A 27,736-nucleotide genomic window follows, 5' to 3' on the forward strand; every position below is an offset into this window, starting at 1 on the left:
GTAAACTGATTAAAAGTGATCCCAGTGATTCCCTTCTCTACATCTGGACCCCTTGCTTTGTTCCCTTGCAGGTCTTCTCAGCATGAAGCGAAGTCTAGCTCCTCACCCTTTAAATCTGGGCTAGTCTTGTGACTCAATGAGTCAGTTAAATGGTTCAGCGTGGCACTGTGCTAGTTTAAGTCCAGGCCGAGAGACTTTGCAGGCTGCACTTACCCACTTGGATCCCAGCTACCACCGTGGGCACAAGCTTGGGCTAACCTGCTGCAGAATTAGAAACATGTGGCCCAGTCACCCCCTTTCCAGACCAGTCAACAACCAATCAACCACCCAACCTATAAGCAGGACCATCTTAGCCCACCCATCCTCCAAGTGACCCCCCACACGGACCCTCAAGCCCGCCCAACCAATCTCAAGTGCGCCTGACCAGATCAGCATTAATGCCCAACTGACTTCTGTAACTGATTTCTGTGGCCATTAAGGGCTGAATTGTGTTCTTTCAAACTCCGTATGTTGCAGACCTAGGCCTCAGTGCAGAGGACCTTATTTGGACATTAGGTCTTTGCAGATCTAATTAGTTAAGATGAGGTCATCCTGGAGGAGGGTGGGCCCCTAATCCAGCATGATTGACATCTTTATAAAAAGGGAAATTTGGACACAGACAGACGCACAGACAGCACACCATGCAAAGGCTGGACTGATGCTGCCACAAGCCAAGAACTCCCAGAAGCTAGAGGAGAGGCTTGGAACGTGTCCTTCCCTACAGCCTTTAGAGGGAGTAGGGCCCTGCTGATACCTTGATCTCAAAATGCTAGTCGCCAGAACTGTGGGCCAACACACTCCTGTTGTTTAAGTCACTAGTGTGTGGAACTCTGTCACAGCAGCCCTAGGAAACAAAGGTAGTGCCTTTCCCTAATCCATACGGAGGCACAGTGTGGGCTGGCTTCCTTGCCTGCTTCCAGTGAGGCTGCCAATCACGGGCCTCCTCCCAGCCCCCAGGGAGCACGAGAGGTGCCCAGAAGTTCCACCCCTGCCATGCCTACTCCCACCCTAACAGATTTCTGAATCTTCTCCCGTGGTTCTCAATGGCTCTGGAGTTCTTGAGGGGAAGGGGTCATAGCCTCACATATCGCTGGTCCAGGGACCCAAAAAGAACCCGCAGCCTGGGGCCCCTCCCGGCTGCCCACCTACCTGGGTTGCCGAGGGCCATGGAGTCGTAGATGAGCTTACAGGTCTTGAGCAGGATAGAGATCTTCTTCTCGGGTGAGTAGGCCTTGTGCATGCTGGAGAACTTCTGCAGGATCTTCTCCATGACGGGCACCTCTGGCACACTGGTGGTCACGCCCAGGTCGGTGGTAGTGGTGGCCAGGATAACCAGCTGGTTATCCTTGAGCTGCTGCAGCGAGCTGTCCTTGCTGTGGATCTCACGCAGGCATGAGTAGATGGCTTCCTTCAAGGGCTTCAGGACACACTTGTACAAGGCAGACTCCACAATGGCTTCTATAGGTGGGTGAGAGCCAGAGGGTGGGATGAGGAAACCAGCGGCAGGGATCCTGCCCCAGGTCTTGTTGCCCAACAGTGTGGCTTCCCCATCCCTGGTCCCTGGAAGGACATACTCACAGCCCTGGCAGGTTTGGCTCACAGTTCTGCCAGGTGAGACTGTGTAGTACAGAAAGGCACAATGCTAAGGGCATAGGAGCCCTCTGGGACCCATATGTGGTATCCTAATGCTTTTCACAGGGCCTGGCACAGATTTAACTCTCAAAGGGCTGCCTATTAGTATATAATCTGAAAAGGTCCTATTCACATGGGAGTTGTGCAGTCTACAACCTGTGCAACTGTACCTGGAGGGCCTAAGGGCCCAGTAAATGTTTGACATTTAAAAAATGTCAAATGTAGTAAATGTTTAACATTTAAAAAAAGAGTTACTCTTTTTTTAAAATTAAATATATTATACACACACACACACACACACACACACACAATTATTATTATTTGGCTGTACCACAAAGTTGGGATCTTTATTTTCCAACCACAAATCAAACCTGTGCCCCCTGCAGTGGAAGTGTGGAGTCTTAACCCCTGGACTGCCAAAGAAGTCCCAGTAGAGTTATTCTTAATATGTATTTTTCAATTACCAGATCCATTTGCCTCTAGTCTTAAAAATACAGTATAGCCAAAACCTGATTCCTCATCATTTGCATGGCTACCACCTGGACCTGGCCTGTCATCATCTCTTACCTGACTTATGCTAATAGCCTCTTGCCCTAGCTTCTTTTAGACTTTTACTCAAGATAGCAATGGAGCAGGCAATGGCAACCCACTCTAGTGTTCTTGCCTGGAGAATCCCAGGGATGGCGGAGCCTGGAAGGCTGCTGTCTATGGGGTCGCACAGAGTCGGACACGACTGACGCGACTTAGCAACAGCAGCAGCAACAGCATAATCGTGCTATGCTATGTTTGATCATATTCCTGTGCTCAGAACCCTGTAATTGCCCCAATCCCTGGTGGCTCAGAGGTTAAAGAATCTGCCTGCAATGCGGGAAACCTGGGTTCGATCCCCGGGTCGGGAAGATCCCCTGGAGAAGGAAATGGCAACCCACTCCAGTATTCTTGCCTGGAGAAACCCATGGATGGAGGAGCCTGGTGGGCTACAGTCCACGGGGCTGCAAAGAGTTGGACACGACTTCACTTTCTTTCTTTCTTTCACGCACAAAAGAAGCCAAAGTCTTTCCCATGGCCCATAAGCCCCTCTGTGATCTAACCCTGTGACCCCTCTCACTCATGACCTTGTCTGCTCCCTGAGTTCAGGCTGCTCCAGCCACCCTGGCCCTCCTGCTCTTCTGCCAACCTGCCAGGTTTGCTCCTACCTCAGGGCCTTTGCACCTGCCATTCCCTTTGCCTGGAGGAATGCACATGGCTATTTGCATGGCTTATTCCTTCTCTGTTCAAAGGCTATCTTATCTAAGAGGCATCCTGATCAGCTAGCAGAGTGAGAATTAGTCACCTCTGATCTCACAGCACTCTGCAACATACATGTCATAATTCTCACTCAATAGATGGATCAACTTAGGCTCTGCTGGTGCAGCTCACAGTTGTGGGCTGAGCAAGGATTTGAACCCAGGTCAACTTGATACCAAGGCAATGCTCAGCTTTGATTGACAGTAGTGAAATATTCTTGGGAAGTCATTTTGGCTCTACTCAATTCCTGGGGTGGGTCGGGGGAGGGTCTCGGCTATTGGCCCTGGTAGCAGAGGTCCCAAGTCCTATCCCCGTAGAGAGACACCTGGGCTGCCTTATCTCTGGGAGTGAGGGAGGAGCCCATGTCCCCGTGGCTGAGTTTCAGCAGAGGCCAGGGAAGCCTTCCCTGCCGTGCACGTCAGAGCTGGCCCACATCTGGGCTTGGGGCGGGTCCTGGCTGTCTCGGTCCTCATCCTACAGCCTCCCTCCTCCCCGTTGCTTCTCCAGCCTCTCCCACAGGAGAACACACGGCTGCCCTAGCCCCCTTCACCCCTCTCCTGTCTGTCCTTCCAAGTCCTCAGAGACTCTGCAGCTGAAGGTGTGGTGACTCAGAGGCAGGGACATGCAGTCAGCTTCCCCACTGCTCCTGGCTCCTGTGTGGCCTCAGTCAAGTGCTTTCCCTTTCCAGGACCTTCCCCTTAATCTATAAAACAAGAGGGTCCATGCCCTCTGGGTGCCCTCATCTCTGAAGCCACCAGGTCTCCTGCAGAGACTGCCTTTGGCCTTCAGTAACCACATGTATTACTGCTTCTTATGCTAATTGCTCCTAGCGATTTGTCTCCCTAATGAAACCAGGAGCATCCTGAAGGCGGGGGCCGGCCCACTCTCAGGTGGTTGAGGTTCTGCCGTCCAACTGGGCCCATGGGCCGAATTCCGAAGCAAGGGGCAGAACAGCAGAGGGGTTATTCATGGAAAGGGCGGCCTGTCTGGGGTCGTTCCTGGCTCCCGCCCGCTCCCCGCCCCTGCCCTGGATGCGGACCAACCTAGCTCCTCCTCGGAGTGCAGGGTGGGGTCCACCAAGGCCTTGAGCTCGGTGCTCTGCAGCAGGTAGCTCTTGAGCTGGGTCATCATGGTGCGGATCTCCTGCAGCATCTCGGTGCTGGAGGTCTGGTGGGACATCATCTCCAGGCTGTACACTTTGTAGTCCTGAACCAGGTTGCCGAAGTAGGAGCCCTTGTCCTGGGCCAGCTCCACCACCTTCTTGTACAGCTTGCGGTTGTTGGACAGGAAGGCATTGAAGACACTGCTGAAGCTTACGAAGCTCAGGCGGTGGCGTGCCTTGCCCAGGATCATGGACGGCTTCTTCTTCATGCCGGGGCTGCTGAACTGCTCCAGCTCCTCCTCCGTGCTGCTGGTCGAGTACGAGTCCTGGTCAGCAGCCGAGGCGGGCACACCCAAGCTGTCCGAGAGGGAGGCCAGGGAGCCCTTGAACTCTGGAGCGCTCTGGGGTCGGGCCCCTGCCCGGGCACGCGGGCTCTGATTACCCCCAGCGGGGGAGGCAGGACCTTGGATCTCTCCAGGGGGACCAGGCGTGGGCTTCTCCGGGGCCTCCCCTGCTGCGGAGAGCTCGGCAGTCTCCAGGGGAGTTGGGAGGGCCGAGGCCAGCTGCCGGGAGACCCGTTTCTTCCTGGGAGGCGGGACTGGGGCTTGTCGGATCTTCCTCGGAGGCTCTGGCGCGCTGCCTGGGTTGCTGGCTTGGGCTGATGTTTCCTGGCCTGGCTCTGTGGTTCTCGGAGGCCTGTCCCCGAGGCTGTCTGAGGTCCGCTGGGGAGGCAGGCGGAGTGGTGATGCCCTGGAAGGACCCCCCGGGCCCCCCTCTGCGGATGCCCCCCTGTCCGGCTTCCCTGCACTCTGGTCCTCCAGGGAGATCTTCTCGGAGATGCGGCGTCTGGGGGGAACCGTGGGGAGGCTCTTCTTCGTGGGCACTGGGGGGGCGGGGACTTGCAAGGGGCTGGCGGCTGCCCCCGGCTTCATCTCTTCCTCCCTGAGAGGGTCCAGGCCTGTGAGGGGGCGTGGGAGCCTCTCACAGGCTGTCATGGGTGGCTGGCTTGGAAGCTCCGGGGGGCCTGGGGCATGGGGTGCCAAGTGGGGGGCAGATGCTGGGGGTGAGGGTGGAAGAGCCTCTGGCGGCGGGAGAGCCGCCGCCAGGGGAGAACTGGGCAACGGACTGGCCGGGGCGGCAGGAGCAGCGGGAGGAGGCCGGCTGAAGCCAGGGGGGTGCAGGGGGAGCGGCGGGGGAGGGGGCGCCGGGCGGCGGGGGGCCCACCGGGAGGTGGGTGAGGTAGCGTCAGAGGTGGGGGGTGCCGGGCGCGAGGGGCAGCTTCCAGCGGGGGGCTGGTCGGCCGGCGGGGCACGGCCACAGTCCTCGATGAAAATTGGATTCACAAACCACAGGCGGCCGTTTCCTATGGACAGCTCGATTTCACACGAGCAGTTTTCGGGATGGGTGGTGGACTTGAGGCTGGAGGCGGGGGGCGCTCCGGTGGCTGGGTCTCTTGGGGCTTCCGATGGATTCCCACCTCCTCGCCGGGGGTTCAGTGAGGAGTCCCAGAAGCCTGTCCGAGAAAAGAGAGGGAGAGGCGGTCAGTCCCTGAAGCTGGGCCCCTGCGTGGACCGGACTGGATGGTGTTTGCGGCCTGAGTGGGGGCGCCGAGGGAGGGCCCGGTGGTGAGGTGTTTGCTTCACCAGCTCAAAGGTTGTTTTCCCCTCCTGGACTGTTTTAAACCTCTCCCACCACTTCCTGCCTTGGGAGGGGGAAGCCCCATGCCGTTCTCCCCTGCGGTGCCGGGGTGGGGCCAGGACTGCGCCGGTGACAGGCTCCGCGCCTGGGTCCTGTCCCCTGGCGTGTGAGAGCCGCCAGAGGGGCACCCATGATCTGGGGTGCAGGCTCGTGTGGGCATGGAGTGGACGAAGCCCAGAGCTCCCGTTGCTGACCAGTCAGGTGCTCTGAGGCAAGTCTCCAGACCTTTCCAGGCCTCAATCTAGAATGAGGTCCCAACAGAGAAGGGACTTTGGGCCTGTTCTTGGCCACTGCAGTTTTCACAGCAGGAAGAATGAACTATGGATGGTGGCCAGTGAGCTCAGACCTGACCATCCAAGAGGGGGATCGCCTGCCCGCTGCAAAATGATTCCGCCTCTGGTTGATCTCAGTGCTAAAGCAGGAAAATGCCCTCTTGCCCTCAGCTCGGAAAGCTTGAGCCCCCGCACTGCTGAGGCCCAGCACGCCTTTCTCTTGACTTAGCCCATGGCTGAGGCCACCAGAGCAGGCCTTTCCCTCTCCAGATACTGATGGTCAGAGCCAGGGTTGTTCTGGGTAAGGGGCACGGGATGTCCAAGTCGGGGGCTGATGAGATCACAGGAGGTCCCGACCTTTCGGTACCAAGCCCTCTGGAGAACCAGGTGAAAGCTCAGGATGCTCCAAGAAGGGCCCCGGGGGCACATTTTGAGAACAAGGTCAGAGGGCTGGCAGGTCACTGCGAACTCATCCAAGCAGTCCCTTCTACTGGAGTAAGGAATAGGGAACCCAGGTCTTGTCCAAGCTGTTAATTTTAGAGATGGATAGTGCCAATTCCTTGTTAATGAGGCCAGGTCTCCAGTCTCTCACCCAAGGCTGTCTATCTCCGGGAAGGAGTCATCAGTAAGTAAATTACCAAAAATAGCATCAAAGACAATACCAGGAACAAACAAGTGCTGGGTCCTGGGTGTGTGGGCTGCCTGCTCTACAGGGACTGTCTCAGGGTTTCTGACCACAGGCCTCGGGTGTAAGTCCTCAGGTTGTCCCCATGCGACAAATGAAGATAAGAGACCCAGAGAGACGAAAGGTCACCAGGTCGGGGAACGAAGGAGCTGGGGCTTGAACTAGGTCGTACTAGTTCTGAAGGTCGGGTGCTGGCCGATGTGTTACATGTGTGGCCGCCCTTCATAGGAACTTGCGACACTTCCCATCCCTGTTGCTCTCCTGGCCTGAGTGAGGGGTGGGGTGGCATACACCCCAGAGCCAGGGTCAGGGTACAAACACAACAGGTTCTTGACACTGGAATAAAGGAGACATTGCAAGACGGCTGAGGGCAGCCGTGGGTGCGTGTGTTCATCCCAAGGGATGGGCACGCTCAGGGGTGTGGGTGTTCACCAGCTTGCTGACCAAGGAGGTCAGAAACCCGATCAAGGCGAGCAGTGTGTAATTCCAGGACAGCAGGGCTGCCGAGAAGCTGGGAGAGTGCCGTGTGCATCCCTCTGGGGTGGGGCCGTTGCAGAAGAGCAGAGCGGGGCTCATGGTACAGCCCCTTCGTGGGCAGAGACCCCATGTCTGGAAGTGCTGCGGCCAGCTGTCTCCACTGTATTAAAGATGACAAACTTTCATGTGACTTTCCAATGTGCACCCCTGCCAGTCACTCCCAGAGGACGCGGGGGGGCCCGGCATGGGAGGGTGTGTCTTCAGGCTCTCCCACCATCTCTGGGGGAGGGCTGTTTCTCATGGCCGTCTGTGCCTTGTGCTTTGCTTTCTTGGGCAGCTACTGACCCCTCCGTGACCTGTCCATTCTCCTGGGTACTTTGCACAGCCTTCTTGGAAGGCTTCCTAGCAAGGAGCAAGCAGGCAGCCAGACTGATGAAGGGACTGGGCAGCAGCCCCATAGGTAAGCTGAGGCTCCCAAGGCTCACCTCCAAGTTCCCGAAAGACCCTTCCTTTGGGAGAAAGTGCAAGTCACGGGGCAGGCAATCAACAGAACTGCCCGCCTGTGCCTGGACACTCCCATTACTGCTCACCCAGATCACGGCCATAGCCTGCCTCCGTGTCCCCACTCTGCCTCCAATCCATTCTGCTCCTCGTGGCTCTATGCTGGGCATATCGTAGACCCTTGATTGCTATTTGTTCAGAATCTCTTTTGAACTTTTAGCCTGGCATTTATCCCCTGTGGGATCTGACCCTCTACACCTTTCCAGCACCACCTACTGAGTCTCCCCCCCAGTCTCCCTGCTGCTCACTCCTTACTGAACACGCCATGGATCGCCCCACCTTTGGGTTTTGGCTAATGTTCCCTCTGCTTGGAATGTTTTTCCCACCCTCTCCACCTGGCAAACTCCTACTCAACCTTCAAGACCCAGGTCAAATGTCACCAGTTTGGTGGAGCTTTCCTGACACTTTCAGGCCACATCTACACTCCCCTGGCTCCCCAGCCCTGGTGCACACTGATGAGACAGACCAGCCCTAGGCCTGTCCTCTGGTTTCATCCTGGGCATGGAAGGGTGTCTAAAGACAAGAAGTAAAGAAGTGAGAAAATGAGAGGTGAAAGGCAAAAAGGAGGGCAAAGAGCTCTGTAAGTGATGGAATACGTGAGACTATCCACCTCAGGACAGCAGGGGTGGGGGGCATCACATAGAAAAAAAGAACACATTTTTCCACCACTCAGATCTGCATTCCTACAAGAGTGGAAGAGACAGCGGGGTTCAGGGAAATAGGTCCAGAGGCTGGGTGACTAGGAACTGCTCCCCTGCCCCTAAGATAGGCCTGGTGGTTACACCCCACAGGGCAGAGGTCTCAAAGCCAAGGCCGCTCTGAGAGGTGGGGGAAGCTGGGACCCAAGGAGCAGCGCCCTGGGGTCTGGGGGCCTATTAGGGAACTCAGGTCTTCATGCTTTTTTTTTTTTTTGAAAAAAGGAAGTAGGTAACTTTCTCTGCAGAATGCCAAGGCCAGGGGAGAAGCGGAACGCTGTCATGCAATCATAGTGGTTGGTGCGGCCGTGGGCGTCTGCGCCTAGCGGCACTGGGCCAACCTCCGCTCAACGGCCGCAGTTCCCCTAAGGGCCTGTGCCCTCTCTGCCTGTGTGTCGCCCTCAGACTGTGGCTGACGTTCTGCCGGCCCTGTGGCCTCCTGTATCTCAACTGGAGATGCCTCCTGCTGGGTGCCCATGCCTACAGTCCTCAGAGGACCTTGGCCAGGCCAGGTGCTAGGTTGTAGACCTTGAGGACAAACACAACAAAGATTTCACACTTGAGGAACCCCAGGCTACCAGCAGAACAAAGAGGGCATGAATAAGGCAGCCAAGTGTTCCAGATGCCATGGAAACTGCTAGAAAGTCTGATGAGATCAGTGGGTGAATGTTTCTGTGACATCCCAAAGGTGGGCTGTGAAGACAGTCATTCAAAATAGGCTTTCCAATGAATTTTTGACAACTAGGAAAGTTCTCATTGTATAATGTAAAGGCAAAAGCAAGTTACAGGCCAACTTGGAAGTTATAGCACATATTCTCTTTTTAAACATATTTTAGAAATATTAAACATATACACACTGCAAACATGTCTGAGAACCTCTGCAGGTCTAACGTGCTTTCTCTAGATTCCTTTTGCACTGAGAAGAATTAACTGCACTCAGTTTAGTCAACTGCTCCCTGTGTTAATTCTGTGGTCTCAAGCTTCTACCTACAGAACCCTTTCGAAGGCTGGCTTTTCCAAGGCCAAGTTCAGACTTTGTTACATCAGCTCAGGAGCAAATGTTCTGGGCAATCACATGGTGCTGAGCTTGTGGGTCAATAACCCCATTTCAGCACCATCATCTCTGTCTGAACAGCAGGCTTGTGCAATGATCTGGATATTTATGACACTCTATTCATTTTGTAAAAAGTGAGTAGAGTGCCAGAAAAAGAAACATTGCTGACACTAGTGACAGAAAACACAAATCCCTCATAAACTTATTCCAATGACAAGGTCAGCAGATTGGTATGCGGGGGCGGGCATCAGAGCCCCACGGATGGAGGAGTTGGGAGTGGGAACCAGGGGTTAAGGAGGCTGAGCTGTGTGCAGAGAAGAGCGTCTGCTGCCTGCAAAGCTGCGCGGACCCTCTGCTCCTATCACGGATATTCCCTGGCCTCCTTTCACTAAATCCCCTTTTATCTAAGCTATTTTGAGTTGGTTTCACTTCTTTGCCACAGAGTGCCTTCCTTAGAATGTGTGAAATGCTGGGCACTGTGCCTGGGGCATCCGGCCCTTATCTTTGCTTCTTTGTCATTGCTACTGCAGGTGAAGGCCGGGGCGGTCCGCACATCTCAGAGCCAAGGCTTCTGGTCTCTGATGGGACGTGCCCTTTCAGCTCTGGGTCTCTATCCTTTCTGGGGATGAACAGAAAAATTAACCCTTCCTCAGCTCCAGGAAAAACTTCTGATGAGACTGACTTCCATGCTTCAGCCCTTGGGGACACCAGGCCTGATCAGAACTCTCTGGTTCCTAAGCTGCAGTGTCCTCGGGTTTCATTTAAATCCACTTCTCAAGGAAGCGGATGCGGACACACAACCTGAACTGCCACCTGCTTCTCAGAGGGCCCCACCCCTCTCACGTCCTCAACCTGCCCAAGAGGTCAAGCTTGCCCAGATAGAAGGGCTTGTCGATTTCAGAAAGGAATATGGTTCTCCCTAGAGGAGCATAGTCATTCCTAGGGTTCAGGGACACCCCATCTGCAGGTGAGAGAAACCTGGGGGTCCCCAGGGCAGTGGAACCCAGGGGCACCTGCCTCAACCCACCTGCAGTGAGGCTGCAAACAGACCCTCCTTTCGATGGTAAGCCTCCCAGATGGAGTGCATGCATCTCACTTGCCCTTGAACTTGACCTCAAAGTCAGCCAGCAACTGCTCGTTGCACAAACAACTGAGACATTCGTAAGGTACAGCCAAGGGGCAGCGGCGCCACTGTGCTGGGAGTCAGAAAGCTCTCGGTGTTCCTCCCAGCTGTGCTCCTAGCCACATGGAGCATCCTGGACACGTTTCCTGGCCGTGCTAAGACTTGATTTTCTATCTTTAAAATGGGAATGCAAGGATTACACAAGACAGCATCAAGAGAGTGCAATGAGAGTGTCACCTCTGCCATTTCAGCCCTCGGGAGGGGTGTCGCTGGGACTGTATGAGTTACCAGACGCTCACCCATCCCATGGACTTCCCACGTGGCTCAGCAGTAAAGCATCCACCTGCCAATGCAGGAGATGTGGGTTCGATCCCTGGGCTGGGCAGATCCCCTGGAGAAGAAAACGGCAACCCACTTCAGTATTCTTGCCTGGGAAATCCCATGGACAGAGGAGCCTGGAGGGCTACAGACCATGGAGTTACAAATAGACATGACTGAACATACACACACACACACCTGTCCCACACCCAAGCTTCTGGAAGAGTAAGAGCCCAGCAACTATAAACATCTGGGGCCCAAGCTTAGTGTTTATTCCCAACATCAACTGCAAACCAGCCCCGAAGTTTATAAACTGGGTCAATCAGGCCTAGGAGAGCCTGGATACAGAGTGACGGGGCAGCAGGAGCTAGTGGGTGGGGGCTGGAGCCTAACAGCCCAGCCCTCCGTGGACCCTGTGACACTGGACGTGTCACTCAACTCCTCGTGGCTGTTTTCTCTGCCATAAAGTGGGCATCACAACATTACAACCTGCCGTACTGGGCTGTCTGGGGATCTGATGAGTCAGTGCAGGTGAAGAGGTTAGAGCACGGTTACCGCTCATGAAATCCGAGGGCCTGGACTCCTCCTACTTCTTGGCCTTTGACCATGAGCTGCCTTGCGGCAGCTCTTTCTCTGTTGTCCAGAGGCCCCCCAGGGGGTGGACAGTGATTGGCCTGAGAACCAAGGGGAATCTCCTCTGATCCCAGGTCTGCCTCTGGCTTCATCTATGCCTTGGTCCTGCCTGCTCCACCAACCTTTCTTCCACTTGACCAGCACTGGTGAAAACGTACCAGTGGGCTCAGCCATGCGTAGTGCAGGTTCCTGGGTATGGTTTAGACTTAAAAGAATTTTTTTAATTAATTTATTTTTGGCGGTGCTGGGTCTTTGTTGCTATGTGTGGGTTTTCTCTAGTTTCGGTGTGCGGGCTTCTCATTGCAGTGGCTTCTCTTATGGAGTACGGGCTCAGTAGTTGTGGTTTCATGGACTTAGCTGCCTCCCAGCACGTGGAATCTTCCCAGACCAGGGATTGAACCTGCGTCATCTGCATTGGCTGGTGGATTCTCAACCACTGGAACAGCACGGAAGTCTAACTTTTCTTTTTTTTAAAGTTGACATATAGTTGATTTACAATATTATATTAGTTTCAGGTGCACAATATCGTGATGCAAAATTTTTATAGACAATAATACTCCATTAAAGTTGTTATAAAATATTGACTATATTCCCTGTGTGGCTTAGTCTTGATAAGGGCCCATTAATTGCTTTGTTCATAATGTGACCTGGCCTCTGCCTAGGATGGGGGCCTGCAGGGGTGGCCGGCCTGGCTTCCTGGTGGCCCCAGATTTGGGAAGCATGGGCTTCCGGAGAAGGGCCACCATGGTGAGGCCATGTCAGAAGTGCGTGCTGGCTCAGTGAAGCCATGGAAAGGGCCCAAGAGGTGTGAGCTTTTCTCACTATCACGTAGAAGGGCTGGGATCAGAAACACTCTTGTCTTTTACTCCCCCCACCCCGAAATCCCTCAAAATGTCAGAAGGGTAAGTAAGGGGCAGGGTGGGTGTGCTGAGCATGTGGTTGGGTAGGGAGCAGGCCAAGGGGTGGGGGGCACACTTCAGTTAATGATCACGGTCATGCTGAGATGGACCCTGGTGTTTGGTTTGGCTTCTCACAGGCCACGCTCTGACACCAGGTCAGCTTGTGTGGGCCCTGACCGGCCGCTGCTCCCTCAGACCCAGCAAGGCTGTGCGTGAGACCCCCTGACAGGCCACTCTGAAAAGAGGGAACGTCTCCCTGCTGGGGGGGCTTGGCACCTGGGGCAGGGGAGCGGGTGGTCCCGTGGGAGCTGGTACTCAGGATCCAGCTTGGGCTCAGCCTGAGAGACCTCCCGGGAACCCTGGTCCTAACAGCCCGGTCTCCTGCTCTGACCCCGGAGGGGACTTACCCAGGCCTAGGTTGGAGATGATCTCGAGGTCTGTGGAGCTGTTGGCCTCGAGGATGGCCCGGGGCAGCCTCAGCGTGAAGGGCAATAAATCTCTGCGGAGACACGAGGGATCGGAGGTCAAGTCTGGGGAGGGCTCCGTGTGTCCAATCTCAGCCCCGCCACCTCCCAATCCACAGCCCGGAGAGGAGGAACCCGGCAACCCTGCCGGCTGCTGGAATCGCCACACAGACTGGAAACTTCCCTGGGGCCGAAGGGTGGAGTCAGGAGGCTGAGGGAGCAACCGGTCAGATCCCGGTCCTGTGTCTCCACTGGACTCAGAGATGCTGAGACCGTCCTGGGCATGGTGAGGGGTGGTGCATGGAAGGGAAGCCCACGCAGCTTTCTCTAAAGGAGCTATTCTGGGGAAGGCAAGGGACCCACCCCCTCTGGCCCTCCGAGCCTTGCCATTCCACACTAAGGTGTGCAGCAGATGCACAGTCAGACCCTACCTTCCGCATCCCCCCGAAACCACTCGCACACACCCTCCGGCGAGCTTGCACACAGGAACTCCCGACAACACAGTCCGCCAGCTCAATCTGCTGCCTTTGGTCTGAATGGCAGCCCACTCAGGGATCGCTCCAGAGACCCCCCAGAAGAGGCCTATACAGCCCCCCACCTTTATTGTACAGATGGGCAAACAGGTCAGAGAGGGCCTTTATGATCCCCTCTGGGATGTTTTCTAAAACAATCCTCCAATTCTCCGAACAACAAAGGGATGTCCTACAAATTAATGCTGACACCAACTGCCTGGAGTTGGCACTAATTAACTACTAGTCCTTAATATAGGCTAAGGACTAAGTCCCACCATTTCAGATCCCAGTCCCAGGTCACCTGTACTTCTGAGCGACAGGCTGTAAGTCAGGGGTTCTCATGACCCCTTCCTCAGCCTTGATAGTTTGCTGGGAACAGCTCACAGGACTCAGGACAACACTTACATTTCCTGACTCATTGTAAAGGATGCAGCCCAGGAACAGCCAGATGGAAGAGGCACACAGGCAAGGTCAGGGCAAGGGGCTCCCCTCCACGCCTCTCTGGACGCAGCACCTCCCAGCACCTCAAAATGTCCATCAGCTAGGAGGTGGGTGGGTGGGGCTGGAAGTTCCTTGCCTTGATCACTGGTCTTCCTGGTGACCGGCCCCATCCTGAGGCTGTCTAGGGGCCTCTCCTGTTTATGGGTTTGCATAAATGCAGGTGTGACAGAAAGGGGCTCATTATGAGTAATAAGACACCCCTGTCAACTCAGGAAATTCCAAGAATTTAAGAGTTCTGTGTCCAGAACCTAGACTAAGGCCAAATATATTTTCTTCTTCTACTGTTACCTCCTAGTGGGTTGTGGGCCATGGATTAAAAGTACCAGTCACCATGTATATTATTAATATCGTATTAGCTCACACAGGCTAGCTTTCTCTTTCCCATAGGGTTTGGCACTCACCCCCATCCTATCCAGGTCCTATAAATTTTGGGGCAACTTGGGGAGCGGTTCTAGAATGGAAGGCTATGAGACCATGTCTGCACCCCCTCCATGCCTCATGGCTCCATCTCCTCACCCATCCTGCGTGACTTCTGTGGTTTTGAAAGTCAACCACTTTTAAAAGGAAAGTAGAGGGAGAAGCATGAATTCCTTTCCATTAAAAGAATAAGTGAGACGGAGAAAGAAAAAATCAGCATGAGTTCTGGGATGGAGGAGCCTGGTAAAATCTAGCTCTGCCATTCCTGGTGGGTGTCATTCCATCTCCTGGCCGGACAGGGGACGTGATGCTCGCTTATGGGGTTACTATGGAAACCATGCAGCACAGCAGGGGGGCACCTAGTGGGAACCATCACACCTGCTCATACTCCTGTGCCCATGATAAGAGCCCCAACGGTTCCCTAGGCTCCCCCTGCCTCCCCACTCCTCCCTGCAATGACCGCCCCCAGCCCGCCTGGTTCCCCATCCCCTGCCTGGGGCCTGGGTGGCTTTAGAGCCCAGCTGGTGTCTACACTCCCCTTGCGTCAACAGCCCCAGCATCTGCAGCCACGTGGTTCTGCTCAAACGCAATCCATCTGTGAGCTGTAGCAGCTCCCAGCACCAGGGAAGGAAGCCCTGCATGCAGCTCCTGGGCTCGGGGTTCCAGGCCTTCCAGGCACCTTATCCCCCACCCACATGTCCAGCTCTCCCCAGGAGGCCGTTGCCAAGCAACCTGCAGCTGACCCGCTGCCAGGCCTCTGACCATGCTGTGTCCTCTACCTGAACTCTCTTCCTGCCCTTCTTTGCCTGGTCTCCAGTGTCACCCTTCCCACCGAGAGGGCCTAGACTCCCTGCACATGGAAGGGGAGAAGCTGCTGCTGGAGGGAAAGCAGACCCACGTCCTCTGGACCACGGGCCTGGCCCTGTACCCGGGCAGAGGCAGCTGGGCTCGGGAATCAGACAACCTGGGGTTCAGACCTGGCTCAGAACCGAGCTGGGTGACCTGAGGCAGGTCAACTCCAGCTGCAGCATCTTCATTTGTACCAGCAAGAAGAACACGCTTGATGCCTCCTGGAGGATTCATTCCAGACCAGGGGCTCTGCTAAGCTCCTTGCAAAGGTCTGATCCTCGGGGGTCACGAGCCTCATGAAGTGGGTCTGCAGTGATAACACCCCCTGCCCCACCCTGCGGCATGGTTCAGGTTAGAAAGAGCTCTGTGGGCAGCACACAGTGTGAGCCCGACTCAGCAAACGCCTGGTCCACGGAGCTGACTGGAGCAGTCACTGCTGCCGCCCCCTCCAGACACTTCAGTGTTTTTTACCGGCTCTGCACCCATCGTCCAGCCTCTGCGGGGTTTGCTCCTGAGGGCCGGCACCCACGACCCCCAGAGGCTTGTCCTGGCATACCGGAGCCTCAGCACCTGCCCCAGTGGCCCTACAGAGAGCCACATGTGCCTGAGTGCCTGTGGCTTGGGGGCACAGAAGTCCAGCCCCATGGCTTACGGTGGACCCCAAGGTCTGCTCTGTGCTCTGGAGCTGCCGGAGAGAGGGATCCACTGAGGCCAGGCACCCCGGCACTGGACCCTGGCGAGGCTTCTCTCCTGTCCCCATCCTGCACCCCACTCCCCTGCTGCTTCCTCCTTCGGGTGAGGCCCTCGAGTGTCTCCTGCACATGGATTCTCCTTTCCAAGTATGCCCCCGGGGGGCCCTCGGCTAAGCTGTTAGTATCCTTTTCTTAGGAGCAGTTCCCAAACCTTGGTTTGCAGACAGGCTTGTTATAAATGCAGATTGTATGTGTGTGTATTATAAATGCAGATTGTATATGTGTGTGTTATAAATGCAGAGTGTGTGTGTGTTATAAATGCGGATTGTGTGTGTGTTATAAATGCGGATTGTGTGTGTTATAAATGCAGATTGTATGTGTGTGTGTTATAAATGCAGTGTGTGTGTGTTATAAATACAGATTGTGTGTGTTGTTATAAATGCAGATTGTGCGTGTTATAAATGCAGATTGTGTGTGTGTTATAAATGCAGATTGTATGTGTTGTCATAAATGCAGATTCCTGTGCCCCACTCCAGGCCTGCTACTCAGAATCCCTAGAGTGGGCCTTGGAAGTGTTAACCAGCTCCCTGGGTGACTATGGGACTCAAACTCTCTAGAACTCTCACACCATCCACCATCCAGCCCAGAGCATCAGGGTTCCAGTGAGGTCTGGGGCAGGTACCGTGGAGCCGAGTCTACGCCCGCCCACCCTTGTGATCCTGTGTGACCGAATCAGGGCTGGTCCACGCTCTTGCAGGGACTGTGCTCAGTGGACAGGCGCTGAGGCCACAGGGGCCCCGAGGGCCCACGGGGGAGCAGGCTCTGTCTGAAGCCAGGACTGGCCTGTATCACCTGGGTGTTTAGCAGATCTCAAAACGCCCCTCTGTGCAACGCCCTGCCGGCAACAAAGGCACCTGAAACATGCATCTCTGGTTCACCTCCCGTGACCTCCGGGCCACTCGGTTCTGAAGATGGCTGCTCATTCAGACCACACAAAGGAACACAGCTCTAGCGCTCTGGGGTTCCGTCTTGGCTCCCCTTGACAGGTGAGCTGACTGGGGCCAGCCGAAGTCAGGGGACTTGCCCAAGGTCACACAGCCGGGAACAGGCTCTCCACTCCCAGCCAAGGGCCCTTCCTTGGCGGCATTTCAGTCCCGAGAGGTGGCCTTGGAGCTGATGCCCCCTCCCCTCACGCACAGGAGTTCCAGGCTCTGAGCCTTGTGACCTCCCAGTGGGTTCCCTGAGTGTCTGAGGGCAGGTGAACAGCACCTGCTTTTCTGGAACGTGGAGAAACAGCAGCCAGAGGAGGAGTGGGTGGGAGGTGACAGCGGTGTTTGGTGACCACGGCTCTGGGACTCGCTTCACACAGATGACGTCACCACCTGAGCACACCCTCCCGTGGCCCAGCCCACGGAATCAGAACCAGAGCACCTCCTGGGTGTCGGGCAGTGTGCTGTTTCTTTATCTTATTTCTTTCTCCAGCATCTACAGCATGGGTGGTGTTCTCATTTTACAGAAGAGAAAGTTGAGAGAGAAAGATTAGCTCAAATTCTGAGCTCTGCAACTATGTCACCATTCATTCATTCACTCACTGGAAGCATCTATCCTGGGCCAAACTCTAGGCTACCATCTTCCACTAAGGTAGAACTTCTCAGAACAGGAAAGGGCCTGATTCTGAGAACCTGATCTGTCACAACGTACAAAGGGCCAGGGAGCCCTGATGCTTTGTGGGCCTAGAAGGACAGCTAGGTCATCAGAATCACTGTAGAATGAACACAGTGGGATGGCTGTACAAACACCACAGACCTTGGCGCTCTGCTTTGAACCTCCACCCTGCCATTTACCAGGTGTATGACCCTGAACAACTCACTTCTCTAGTCTCAGCTTCCTCATCTGTAACATGGGACTAACAAGAGCACCCCAGTGGTTAAGACTCCACACTTCCACGGCAGGGGGCACAGGTTGGATCCCTGGTTGGGGATCAAAGATCCCATGCCCTGCATAGAGCAGCCAAAAAAACCCGGGGAGGTGGGGGACTAAAAGAGCACTTCACGGGGCAGAACTTTCAGCAAGATTTAAGAAAATAATGGATATGAAACCCTAGCACCTCATTGTGTACCTGGAGAGCCCCCTACAGGCAGGAGCTGTTAGCACCTTACTATCAGCATCAGGATTCTGTCCACTGGGCCCAGCAGGGTCCTGGTAGGTGGGAGGGCTGTCCTGGGTTGAGTGCAGGCAGCATGAATGGTCTCTTTGTAGCAGGGAAGGGTGAGCCTGGGGCCCTGGGCCCCAAGACATCCTGCCCAGCCCTGGTCAAATCCCTGTAGCTTAAGCCGTTGGCTTCTTGGCACCAAAGTGTATTTTTAAATTCCTGTTGACCTGCAACCAGTTCTGAATGAACAGAGCAGCTCTGAGGGTGGTTACAGACACCCACTCCACCCAGCAGCTGCTTAAAAAATCACACGCTGTCTCCTACAAAGAGGATCAACCCTTCCTGTTGCCCCTACAGGAAGTTCCTTCTAGAACTCCTCCAAGGAGGTGGGTCAGGTTCCTCACAGGACCGACCCCAAGCTGTCCCAAAAGCCAGAAGACAAGAAGGTAATGGGCAGTGAGCCAAGGGGGCAGGTGGAGGTGAGGGAGGGACCCTTAAAGAAAGAAAGCAGGAGAGCAGGCACCCCCTCCCTTTCATGGGTACCAGGGCGAAGCCAGGGGACTGCCCCCTCTCTCTGCATCCTGTGGGCTGCACCCTTCCCTCGGGGGCTCCCCTGTGACTCCCCCGCCCCCACCCAGGATGCATGAACATCTGTTGCCAGTGAGATGCCCTCCTGTGGGGCCAGGAACACTCACCTACTGACACAGTAGAATGCGATCAGTCTGAAGATGTCCTCAAACACAAGAACGGAGCCTTCCAGGTACAGTACTGGGGAGAGAGGACAGAGGCTTGGATGAGTGTCCCTGTCAGAGGAGAGGGGGTGTCAGTGCGGGTCTGCCCTGTGTTCACTTGTGGGTTCCGGCACCTGCTGCAGGGCCTGGCCTGCTGCAGTCACAAACACATCAGCAGCCCATCGGACCGTAGGGAGGAGAGAAGTGAACTGTGGTGCTAATCCCGAGATTTTAGTGAAAATCGCTCAGTTGTGTCCGACTCTTTGCGACCCCATGGACTGTAGAGTCCATGGAGTTCTCCAGGCCAGAATACTAGAGTGGGTAGCCTTTCCCTTCTCCAGGGGATCTTCCCAACCCAGGGATCGGACCCAGGTCTCCCACACTGCAGGCGGATTCCTTACCACCTGATCCACCAGGGAAGCCCAAGACTTCAGGGGCCTCTTTATTACAGCAACTGGCGTGAACTAATAACACATGCACCATTTTGAGAGAAATAACACCGAAGACTCTAGATTGTAAAATCAGAACTTGAAAATGTCCCGAATTAAATACTCAGGGTCATCTCCACTTGACAATTCTGAGGACTATGGGGGCCAGCAGAGGATGGTTTGTCCCTGTTCTGCTTTTAGCTTCCAGGAGATTCCTTGGTCCAGTGTGGTCACTGGCCTTTCGCCCAAGAACCCCTGGGCCTGTCAGAACCTCACTTGATTTGGCTGCACAAGCAACCCAAGAGGGAGGGTGATGCCCATATTTTCCAGCTCTGACAAGGAAGAGGGATCAAGGGAGAGAGAGCCCATCCTGGGTGGATGTGGCTCCCTGGAGGGGCAGGGTGCCAGGATGTGGCAGTCAGGGCCCAAAGCTGGGGTGGACTGCCCAGAGGAGAGCGTGGTACCACATCATGCCCTGCAGCAGAGCACCAGGGTCAGGGGCCCAGAGACGCTGCGCGGCTCACCAGGGGTCTTGGCAGCTGCCTGCCCCCACGCCACCGGACTCTCATCCCAGGGCTCCATGCTCCCGACGAGTGATGCTCTCTGCATGTGGAACCCACAGTGAACTTTCTCGGACCTCAGAGGGCCAAGAAACATGTGTGCCTCACACTTCATTTCCAACTTCCTGAGGTTCTTCTGAGCATCCGTGGGGTGGAGATATAAGGCCGGAGCTGGGTCCCAGGCCTGGCTCCAACCCTGGGGTGGACAGTGTGACTCTGGGTTTGTCCCTTCCGCTCTCAATGCCCCAGCCCTTCCAACCCTAAGCACTCATGCATCTAGGTGACCGCAGCCTGCTTCCAAAGCTTAGGTCAGCATTCTGTTGCACTGGTGATCTACGAGATGGGTATAGGGATATGCAAACTAACATGTTTTGTTCTAATAGTTTTAATGCTTTCCTTCTTTCTATATGCTACTGCAGTGTTCTAAACAGTTAATATGATTTTTCTAAAAGATTGTGCTTAGTCACTCAGTCCTGCCCGACTCTTTGCAACCCCATGGACTGTGGCCCGCCAGACTCCTCTGTCCCTGGGGATTCTCCAGGCAAGAATACTGGAGTGGGTTGCCATGCCCTCCTCCATGTGATCTTCGTGACTCAGGGATCGAACCTAGATCTCCTTGGGTTTGCATTGCAGGCAGGTTCTTCACTGCTTGAGCCACCAGGGAATTACATTCATCATTTATTTATGGCAAAGAGATCACGGTTTCTCATTAGGATAGATATAAAAATTTTACAAGGGAGTTTAAATCAAAACATTGAGTAGGTTATAGTTCTTGGAGGTACTGAGAAGACGTCCATAAAAAACAAGTCTGAGAAACATCAGTGCATAGAATTACCACCCACTGTTAGTTAATGGACTGAGGCGGTCCACAATGCCACCTGGTGGCACATAAGTGCATCACCGACCTTAGCTGCACCAACAGGCCAAGGGAAAGTGAAAGTGAAGTCGCTCAGTGTTGGACTCTGCGACCCCATGGACTGTAGCCCACCAGGCTCCTCTGTCTGTGGAATTTTCCAGGCAAGAGTAGCGGAGTGGGTTGCCATTTATAGGCTGGGGTCAAAAGATCTCTGGTAGCTGGGAGAGGTGGAGAGGATGCTCCATCTGTAAACTGGAGTCAAGACCTTTCTCATGGATCCTTCAAGAGGGATTAGTGGTGATGTATGCAAAAAGCCTAGCCTCTTTATATCGGGCCTGATCAACAATGAGCAGTTTTCCTTCACCACTGAGACACGGTCTGACCTTTGCAGACACAGATGAAACCTTTAAGACAGGCGGTCCCTTCCTCTCCTGTGCCCCTGGCACTTTCTGGAAAGGCCTCAGTTCCTTTAGACTTAGTTTACCCCCACTCTGGTCCCCTCCTCAGGAGCAAGGACCAGGGCTCATCCATTTTTGTGGCTGGGGCCATACACAGTTCTAGATATTGTGAAAACAGGAGATTGGTCCAAGCACAACTGAGGATCAAGGTCATGTTTGCTCCTTTGTAACCAGCCTCTCCTGCCCCACCCCCAGCCCCCGGTGCACACTTCCCCGTCCTGCCCGTGGGAACAGCGCAGCAAGGCCGCACCCGGGGGAGCTCCTGCCTGCCAGGGCCAGGGCTCTGCCCACCCTTGAGCCCTCCTCAGGACCGAGCACATTGTGTGGCATGCAGTTTAAAAGGTGAGCGAAGTTGCTTGGTCGTGTGTCCGACTCTTTGCAACCCCATGGACTGTAGCCTACCAGGCTCCTCCATCCATGGGATTTTCCAGCCAAAGGTACGTGAGTGGGTTGCCATTTCCTTCTCCAGGGAATCTTCCCGACGCAGGGATTGAACCCAGGTCTCCCGCACTGCAGGCAGATACTTTACCATCTGAGCCACCAGGGAAGCCAACATGCAGTTTGGGAGATAATAAATGTCTGCTAAAAGTCTGACTGAGGCTTCCCTGCTCGTCTAGTGGTTAAGAATCCACCTGCCAATGCAGGGGATATGGGTTGAATCTCTGGTCCAGGAACATCCCGTGGAGCAGCTAAGTCCATGCACCACAACTACTGAAGCCCACGTTCTCTAGGGCCAGAGCTCTGCAACAAGAAAAGCTACGCAATGAGAAGCCTGTGCCCCACAACTAGACAGTGGCCCCCACTCGCCACAACTAGAGAAAGCCCAGGTGCAGAAATGAAGACTCATGGCAGCCAAAAACGAATAAAAACAAAGAAATAAAAAGTTCAAAATATAAGAGTCTGTCTGGCAGGGGGACCCCAGAGGAGCAGAGGCCTCAGCGGGGTGAGGGGGGACGTGGTGCCTTGGCCGGAGTCTCAGGCCTCCCACCCGCGTGATTCATGCCCTCCCTCCAGGGGCCCAAAGGGACAGCTGGCACGTGAGGGAGCCCCGCCAGGCAGCCTCACGCTGTTCTGGAGCAGAGGTGAACGCAGACCAGTAAGAGTCAGACAAGCCTTTGTTCCAGAGGGTGGGGGTGGCGCTCAAGTTCCAGGACAGCCCTGTGCCCGGCAGTGGCCGGAGGGTGTGTGCAGCGCTCCGACCAAACGGCCTGAGTGTAAACGTGTCTCCATCACGATTGCTTACCCTCCCTGAGCCTCAGTTTCTTCAGCTGTATGCGTGCCTGCATGCTCAGTCGCTTCATTGGTGTCTGACTCTTTGTGACCTCATGGACTGTAGCCCTCCAGGCTCCTCTGTCCACGGGATTTCCCAGGCAAAAATACTCGAGTGGGTTGCCAGTTCCTTCTCCAGGGGATCACCTGAACTCAGGGATCAAACCTGCACCTCTTATGTCTCCTTCATTGACAGGCATGTTCTTTACCACTAGCATCACCTGGAAAGCCCCTTCAGCTGCATAACAGAGTTAATAAAGTTACCTGTCTATTGTGGGTTGAACTGTGTCTCCCAGAAAGACACACGGTGATCCTAACCCCTCGCACCTATGAGTGCGACTTTGTTTGGAAACAGGGTTTTGGCGGATGTAATCAAGTTCACATGAGGTCAGACCGGATCGGGGTGGGCCCTAAATCCAATGATGGGTGTCCTTGTAAGAAAACATGTAAAGACCTGGGTCACAGACACAGAGAAGAGAAGCCATGTATAACGGAGGCAGAGATTGGAGGGATGCAGCCACAAGCCAAGGGTTGCTGGCTGTCACCAGAAGCCAGGAGAGAGGTCTGAACAGATTCTCCCTGGTCTCCAGGAAGAATCAATCCTGCCATACCTCGACTTGCGATTGCTGGCCTCCGGGCCTTTGCTACTGCTCTCTCCCCAGGCAAGGAGGCTCCAGCTTCGCCCTTCCTTGCTAATCCTCATTTGTCTTTTGCCTTGAAGGCAAGGACTGTATCTTAAACTTCTCTGTAGAGCATGCTTGGCAAAAAGGGTATTCTATCATGCTATGGCTTCCCAGATGGAGCAGTGGCAAAGAATCCGCCTGCCAACACAGGAGACATAAGAGATGCAGGTTTGATCTCTGGGTGGGGAAGATCCCCTGGAGAAGGAAATGGCAACCCACTCCAGTATTCCTGCCTGGAAAATTCCAAGGACAGAGGAGCCTTGCAGGCTGCAGTCCACAGGATCACAGAGTTGGAAACGACTGAGTGACTGTGCACACACACACTATAAAAAACATACAATTCAGCATTTTAATAATTTTTAAGAACACAGTTCAGTGGCCTAAGTACAGTCACACTGTACAACACGAGGCTTCTTTTTTGGTTGAAAATGCTCTCAGATCGACCCTGGTGAGGGCTGAACAACTGAATATACCTAAAGCCAATAAATCGTACACTTTAAATGGGTGAATTGTATGATGTTGAATACATGAAGTAAATACAGCTCAATAAAGTCATGATTAAGAAAAAAAAGAAAATGTACACACACACACACACACACACACACAGTGGACTGAGTTTCACTTCCTGTATTATGTTTTTCTGGCACTTTTATAGTGAGCATATGTGACGTTTGTAAGCAGAGAAACTATGAAGATTCTCTAAATTTTTCTCGAATGTTCTAGATTTCTCTGTAAATGTTTCTTAGGGGCTGACTGGTCTCCAGAGTCCTCTTGGCTCATGCTACTTTGGTTCCCCTCCAAGCCCCGTGAGGGCTGACAAGCTCCCCAGGTCACCCACCCCAGGTCATCCAACAAGGATGCTGGCTCCCTCTGCTCCCCTCTGAAAACCTAAGCAGGGGTGATTCCTCCCCTGTGTACAGCCTCCAGCCTCCTCAGTGGAAAGAGCAGTGGGAACACACCAGGCCCCCGTCTAAACCATCTTTCTTTCAAAGAGCGAGGAGAAAAAACAGCACCAGCTAGTCCCATCTGCTATGTCCCCAGGTGACAGCAATGGGACTTGCCCCTGCCTAGAGAAAAAGAAACCTTTCACCTCATGACTCACCATCAAGGCTGAGTCAAGACAAGGTGGAGATTCCCAGTCCATGCACACCAGCCTGGCTTCTGGCCTTTACAATCTCAACAACAAAATGAGTAATCCGCAAAGAACCAAAAGCTGTTGGAAGATTCATTTTTTAGGAAATTCCATTTTATCACTCAGTAATACAAATGAACTGCCAAAGCAGGAATGGTGCAGGTATCTTTTGTTCTCCATGGTACCCTCAGCACCAGGCATGGTGCTTAGCACATTGCTGGCTCTCCAATATTTATGTAACTATTTCTCTAGCAATTGTTTTCTTTGGGAATACAGGTCCACAGGAAGTTGCAGAGATGAACACAGAGGCCCTCTTCACTTTTCATACAGTTTCTCTCAATGGCAATATCAGGGCACATAATTAGAGGACAATATCTGAACCAGGAAGCCATCCTTCATGCAACCCACAGAGCACATTCAGATCTTACCAGGTTTATACTAGCTCTCGTGCATATGAGTGTGTGTTTGTAGAGAACTATGCAATTTGATCCCATGTGTAAATCCCAGCTGCCTGTAATCACCACCTCAATCAAGGTATTTCATATCACATCCACCCCAACACTTGGCAACCACTAATCTGTTTTCAATCTCTGTGATTACATGATTAAATGTCATATAAATGGAGTCATACAGGACATATTCTCTGGGACTGGCTTTTCCCATTCTGCTTCATTTCCTCAAGGGTCATCCAAGTTATTGACTGAATCAATATCCCGTTCTTTTTTAGTGCTGAGTAGTAACCTATGGTCTGAGTGTTCCTTGGTCATTCACCCATTGAAGGACATCTGGGAATTTCTGGTTTTTAGTGATTATGCACAAGCTGCTGTGGAACTTTTAGGTACATGTTTCTGCATGAAAATATACTTTCCTTTCTCTGGGATATATGCCCCATACTGCATTTGTTGGGTCACAAGGTTAAGTCCATCCTTTGTTTTTCAAAGGAAGGGCCAAACTGCTCTCCAGAGTGGCTGTACCATTTACATTCCTACCAGCTATGTAGCAGCAATGCAGTCTCTTCCCCCCATCCTTGTCAGCTGGGTGTGGTCACTATTTTTTATTTTGGCCATTCCACTAGGTATAGAGTGTTATTTCATTGTGGCTTTAATTTGCATTTCAAAAAGATGCTGAATAACCTTTCATGTGTACATCCTCTTTCCTCAAGTGTCTATTCTTGTCTTTTTCTGTTTTCTCATTGGACAGTTTTTCAAATGTTGGATTTTTAAAAAACCATTTGATATCATTCACCACCAGCAATTTAAGGTGCACGATGGTCTCAGTAGATTCACAGAGTTGTGCAAACACTACCACAATCAATTTTAGAACATTTTCATTATCCCCCCCAAGGAAATGCAATACCCATCAGGGGTCACTTTCCATTCCTCCCTCCTCCTAGCTTCTGGAAACCACTAATCTACTTCCTTTCCCTATGGATTTGCCTATTTTGGGCTTTTTGTATAAATGGAATCATACAATATGTGGTCCTGTGGGTCTGGCTTCTTTCATTTAGCATCATGATTTCAATGTTTGTCCATGTCTATGTTGTAGCAGGAGTCAGCGATAGCACTTTACTATTCTTTTTTTTTTTTTAAGTTAACTTTTACTGGAGTATGGGCTTCCCTGGTAGCTCAGAGGTTAAAGTGTCTGCCTGCAATGTGGGAGACCCAGGTTTGATCCCTGGGTCGGGAAGATCCCCTGGAGAAGGAAATGGCAATCCATTCCAGTATTCTTGCCTGGAGAACCCCATGGATGGAGGAGCCCGGTAGGCTACAGTCCAGAGGGTCGCCAAGAGTCAGATACGACTGCGTGACTTCACTTTCACTTTACTGGAGTATAGTTGGTTCTCAGGTGGCGCTAGTGGTAAAGAATCCACCTGCCAACACAGGAGATGCAAGAGATTGGGGTTCAATCCCTGGTTGGGGAAGATCCCCTGGAGTAGGAGATGGCAACCCACTCCAGTATTCTTGCCTGGAAAATTCCATGGGCAGAAAAACCTGACGGGCTACAGTTCATGGGGCCACAAAGAGTTGGGACATTAAAAAAAAAAAAAAAAAGAGTTGGGACATGACTGAGCGACTGAGCACCTGTAGCTGATTTACAATGTTGTGTTAGTTTCTGCTGTATGTAAATACCTAAATCCACTCTCTTTTGGATTCTTCCCCATAGAGGTCACCAGAGTATTGGGGAGCACTCCCTGTGCTATCAGTGGCACTTCACTCTTCTTTATGTCTGAATAGTATTCTGTTAGATGGATGTACCACATTCTGTTTATCCATTCATCACAGATAGATTTTTGGGTTGTTTCCACTCCTTGGTTATTACAAATAATACTGCTCTTGACATTTGCATACCAATTTTTATGTGGACATATGTTTGCATATCTTGAGCGTATGCCTAGAAGTGGAATTGCGAGATCCTACAGTTAACTCTATGGGCTTCCCCAGTGGCTCAGTGGTAAAGAATCTGCTTGCAATGCTGGAGCCGCAGGAGACGTGGGTTCCATCCCTGAGTCAGGAAGATCCCCTGGAGGAGGAAATGGCAACCCACTCCAGTATTCTTGCCTAGAAAAGTCCATGGACAGAGAAGCCTGGCAGGCTGCAGTTCATGCGTTTGTAAAGAGCCAGACACACCTGACTGATTGAGCACACACACAGCATGCACAGTAACTCTACATATTTAAGAAACTGGTGGAGTGTTTCTCAAAGCAACTGCACCATTTAACATTTCCACTTGCACTGTTTAAGTTTCTCCACAGGCGTTCATTCCCTGGTGGTCCAGTGGTTAAGAATCCACCCGCCAATGCAGGGGACATAGATTCTGTCCATGGTCCAGGAAGATTCCACATGCCTCAGGGCAACTAAGACTGTGTGCCACAACTATGGAGCCCCCGAGCCGCAACAACTAAAGCCCATGTGCCCTGGAGTCTGTGCTCCACAAGAGAAGCCATTGCAATGAGAAGCCCATGCACCACAACTAGAGAGTAGCCCCCACTTGTTGCAACCACGGAAGGCCTGTGAGCAGTGATGGAGACTCAGTGCAGACAAAAATAAACACACAAATAAAATTAAAAAAAATAAGTTTCTCCACACCTTTGCTAGTACTTTGTCTGTTACTGATTAGAATCATCTTAGCAGGTGTGAAATGGTATCTCACTGTGTTTTTAACTTATTTTGCATTGGTGTATATAGCTGATTAACAATGGGGCAGTTTCAGATGAACAGAGAAGGGGACTCAGCCACATATCCCATCTATCCCTCACTGCGGTTTCGATTTGCATTTCCGCAGGGATTAATGACGTCAAGCATATTTTCATGGATTTATTGGCTATTTGCATATGTACTTTGGAAAAATGTCTATTCAGATCCTTTGCTCATTTTCATTTGGGTTACTTGTTTTTTATTGTTGAGTTTTGAGAGTTCTTTATCTGATCTAGATACAAAGCATTTGTCAGATGTGTGATTTGCAAATATTTTCTACCAGCTGTCTTTTCATCCTTGAACAGGGTCTTTCAAATATTTATTTGAAGAGTGAAAAAAAAAAAAGAATACTGTCCAAATTTG

At 52.9% G+C, this 27,736-nt stretch overlaps 1 protein-coding gene and 1 long non-coding RNA gene across 2 annotated transcripts in view; one reads left to right on the plus strand and one right to left on the minus strand.

The window, feature by feature from the left end:
* RIN3 (Ras and Rab interactor 3) overlaps positions 1 to 27,736 on the minus strand; it is a 129,594-nt gene that overhangs the window by 21,799 nt on the left and 80,059 nt on the right. Inside the window, exons 4-7 of the mRNA XM_020875985.2 lie at positions 18,758 to 18,830; positions 12,883 to 12,974; positions 4,002 to 5,573; positions 1,189 to 1,497 (exon numbers count right to left, since the gene is read on the minus strand). Coding sequence (XP_020731644.2) covers positions 1,189 to 1,497; positions 4,002 to 5,573; positions 12,883 to 12,974; positions 18,758 to 18,830 — 2,046 coding nt within the window. The remainder of the gene's footprint in view (positions 1 to 1,188; positions 1,498 to 4,001; positions 5,574 to 12,882; positions 12,975 to 18,757; positions 18,831 to 27,736) is intronic.
* LOC139038706 (uncharacterized) lies at positions 18,331 to 27,264 on the plus strand. The gene is made up of 4 exons (XR_011491790.1): positions 18,331 to 18,508; positions 18,701 to 18,822; positions 21,291 to 21,437; positions 26,921 to 27,264. It is a non-coding gene; the product is annotated as an uncharacterized lncRNA (long non-coding RNA).

The sequence above is a fragment of the Odocoileus virginianus genome, chromosome 16 (assembly GCF_023699985.2).
Source record: "Odocoileus virginianus isolate 20LAN1187 ecotype Illinois chromosome 16, Ovbor_1.2, whole genome shotgun sequence".
In the NCBI taxonomy this organism is placed as follows: Eukaryota; Metazoa; Chordata; class Mammalia; order Artiodactyla; family Cervidae; genus Odocoileus; species Odocoileus virginianus.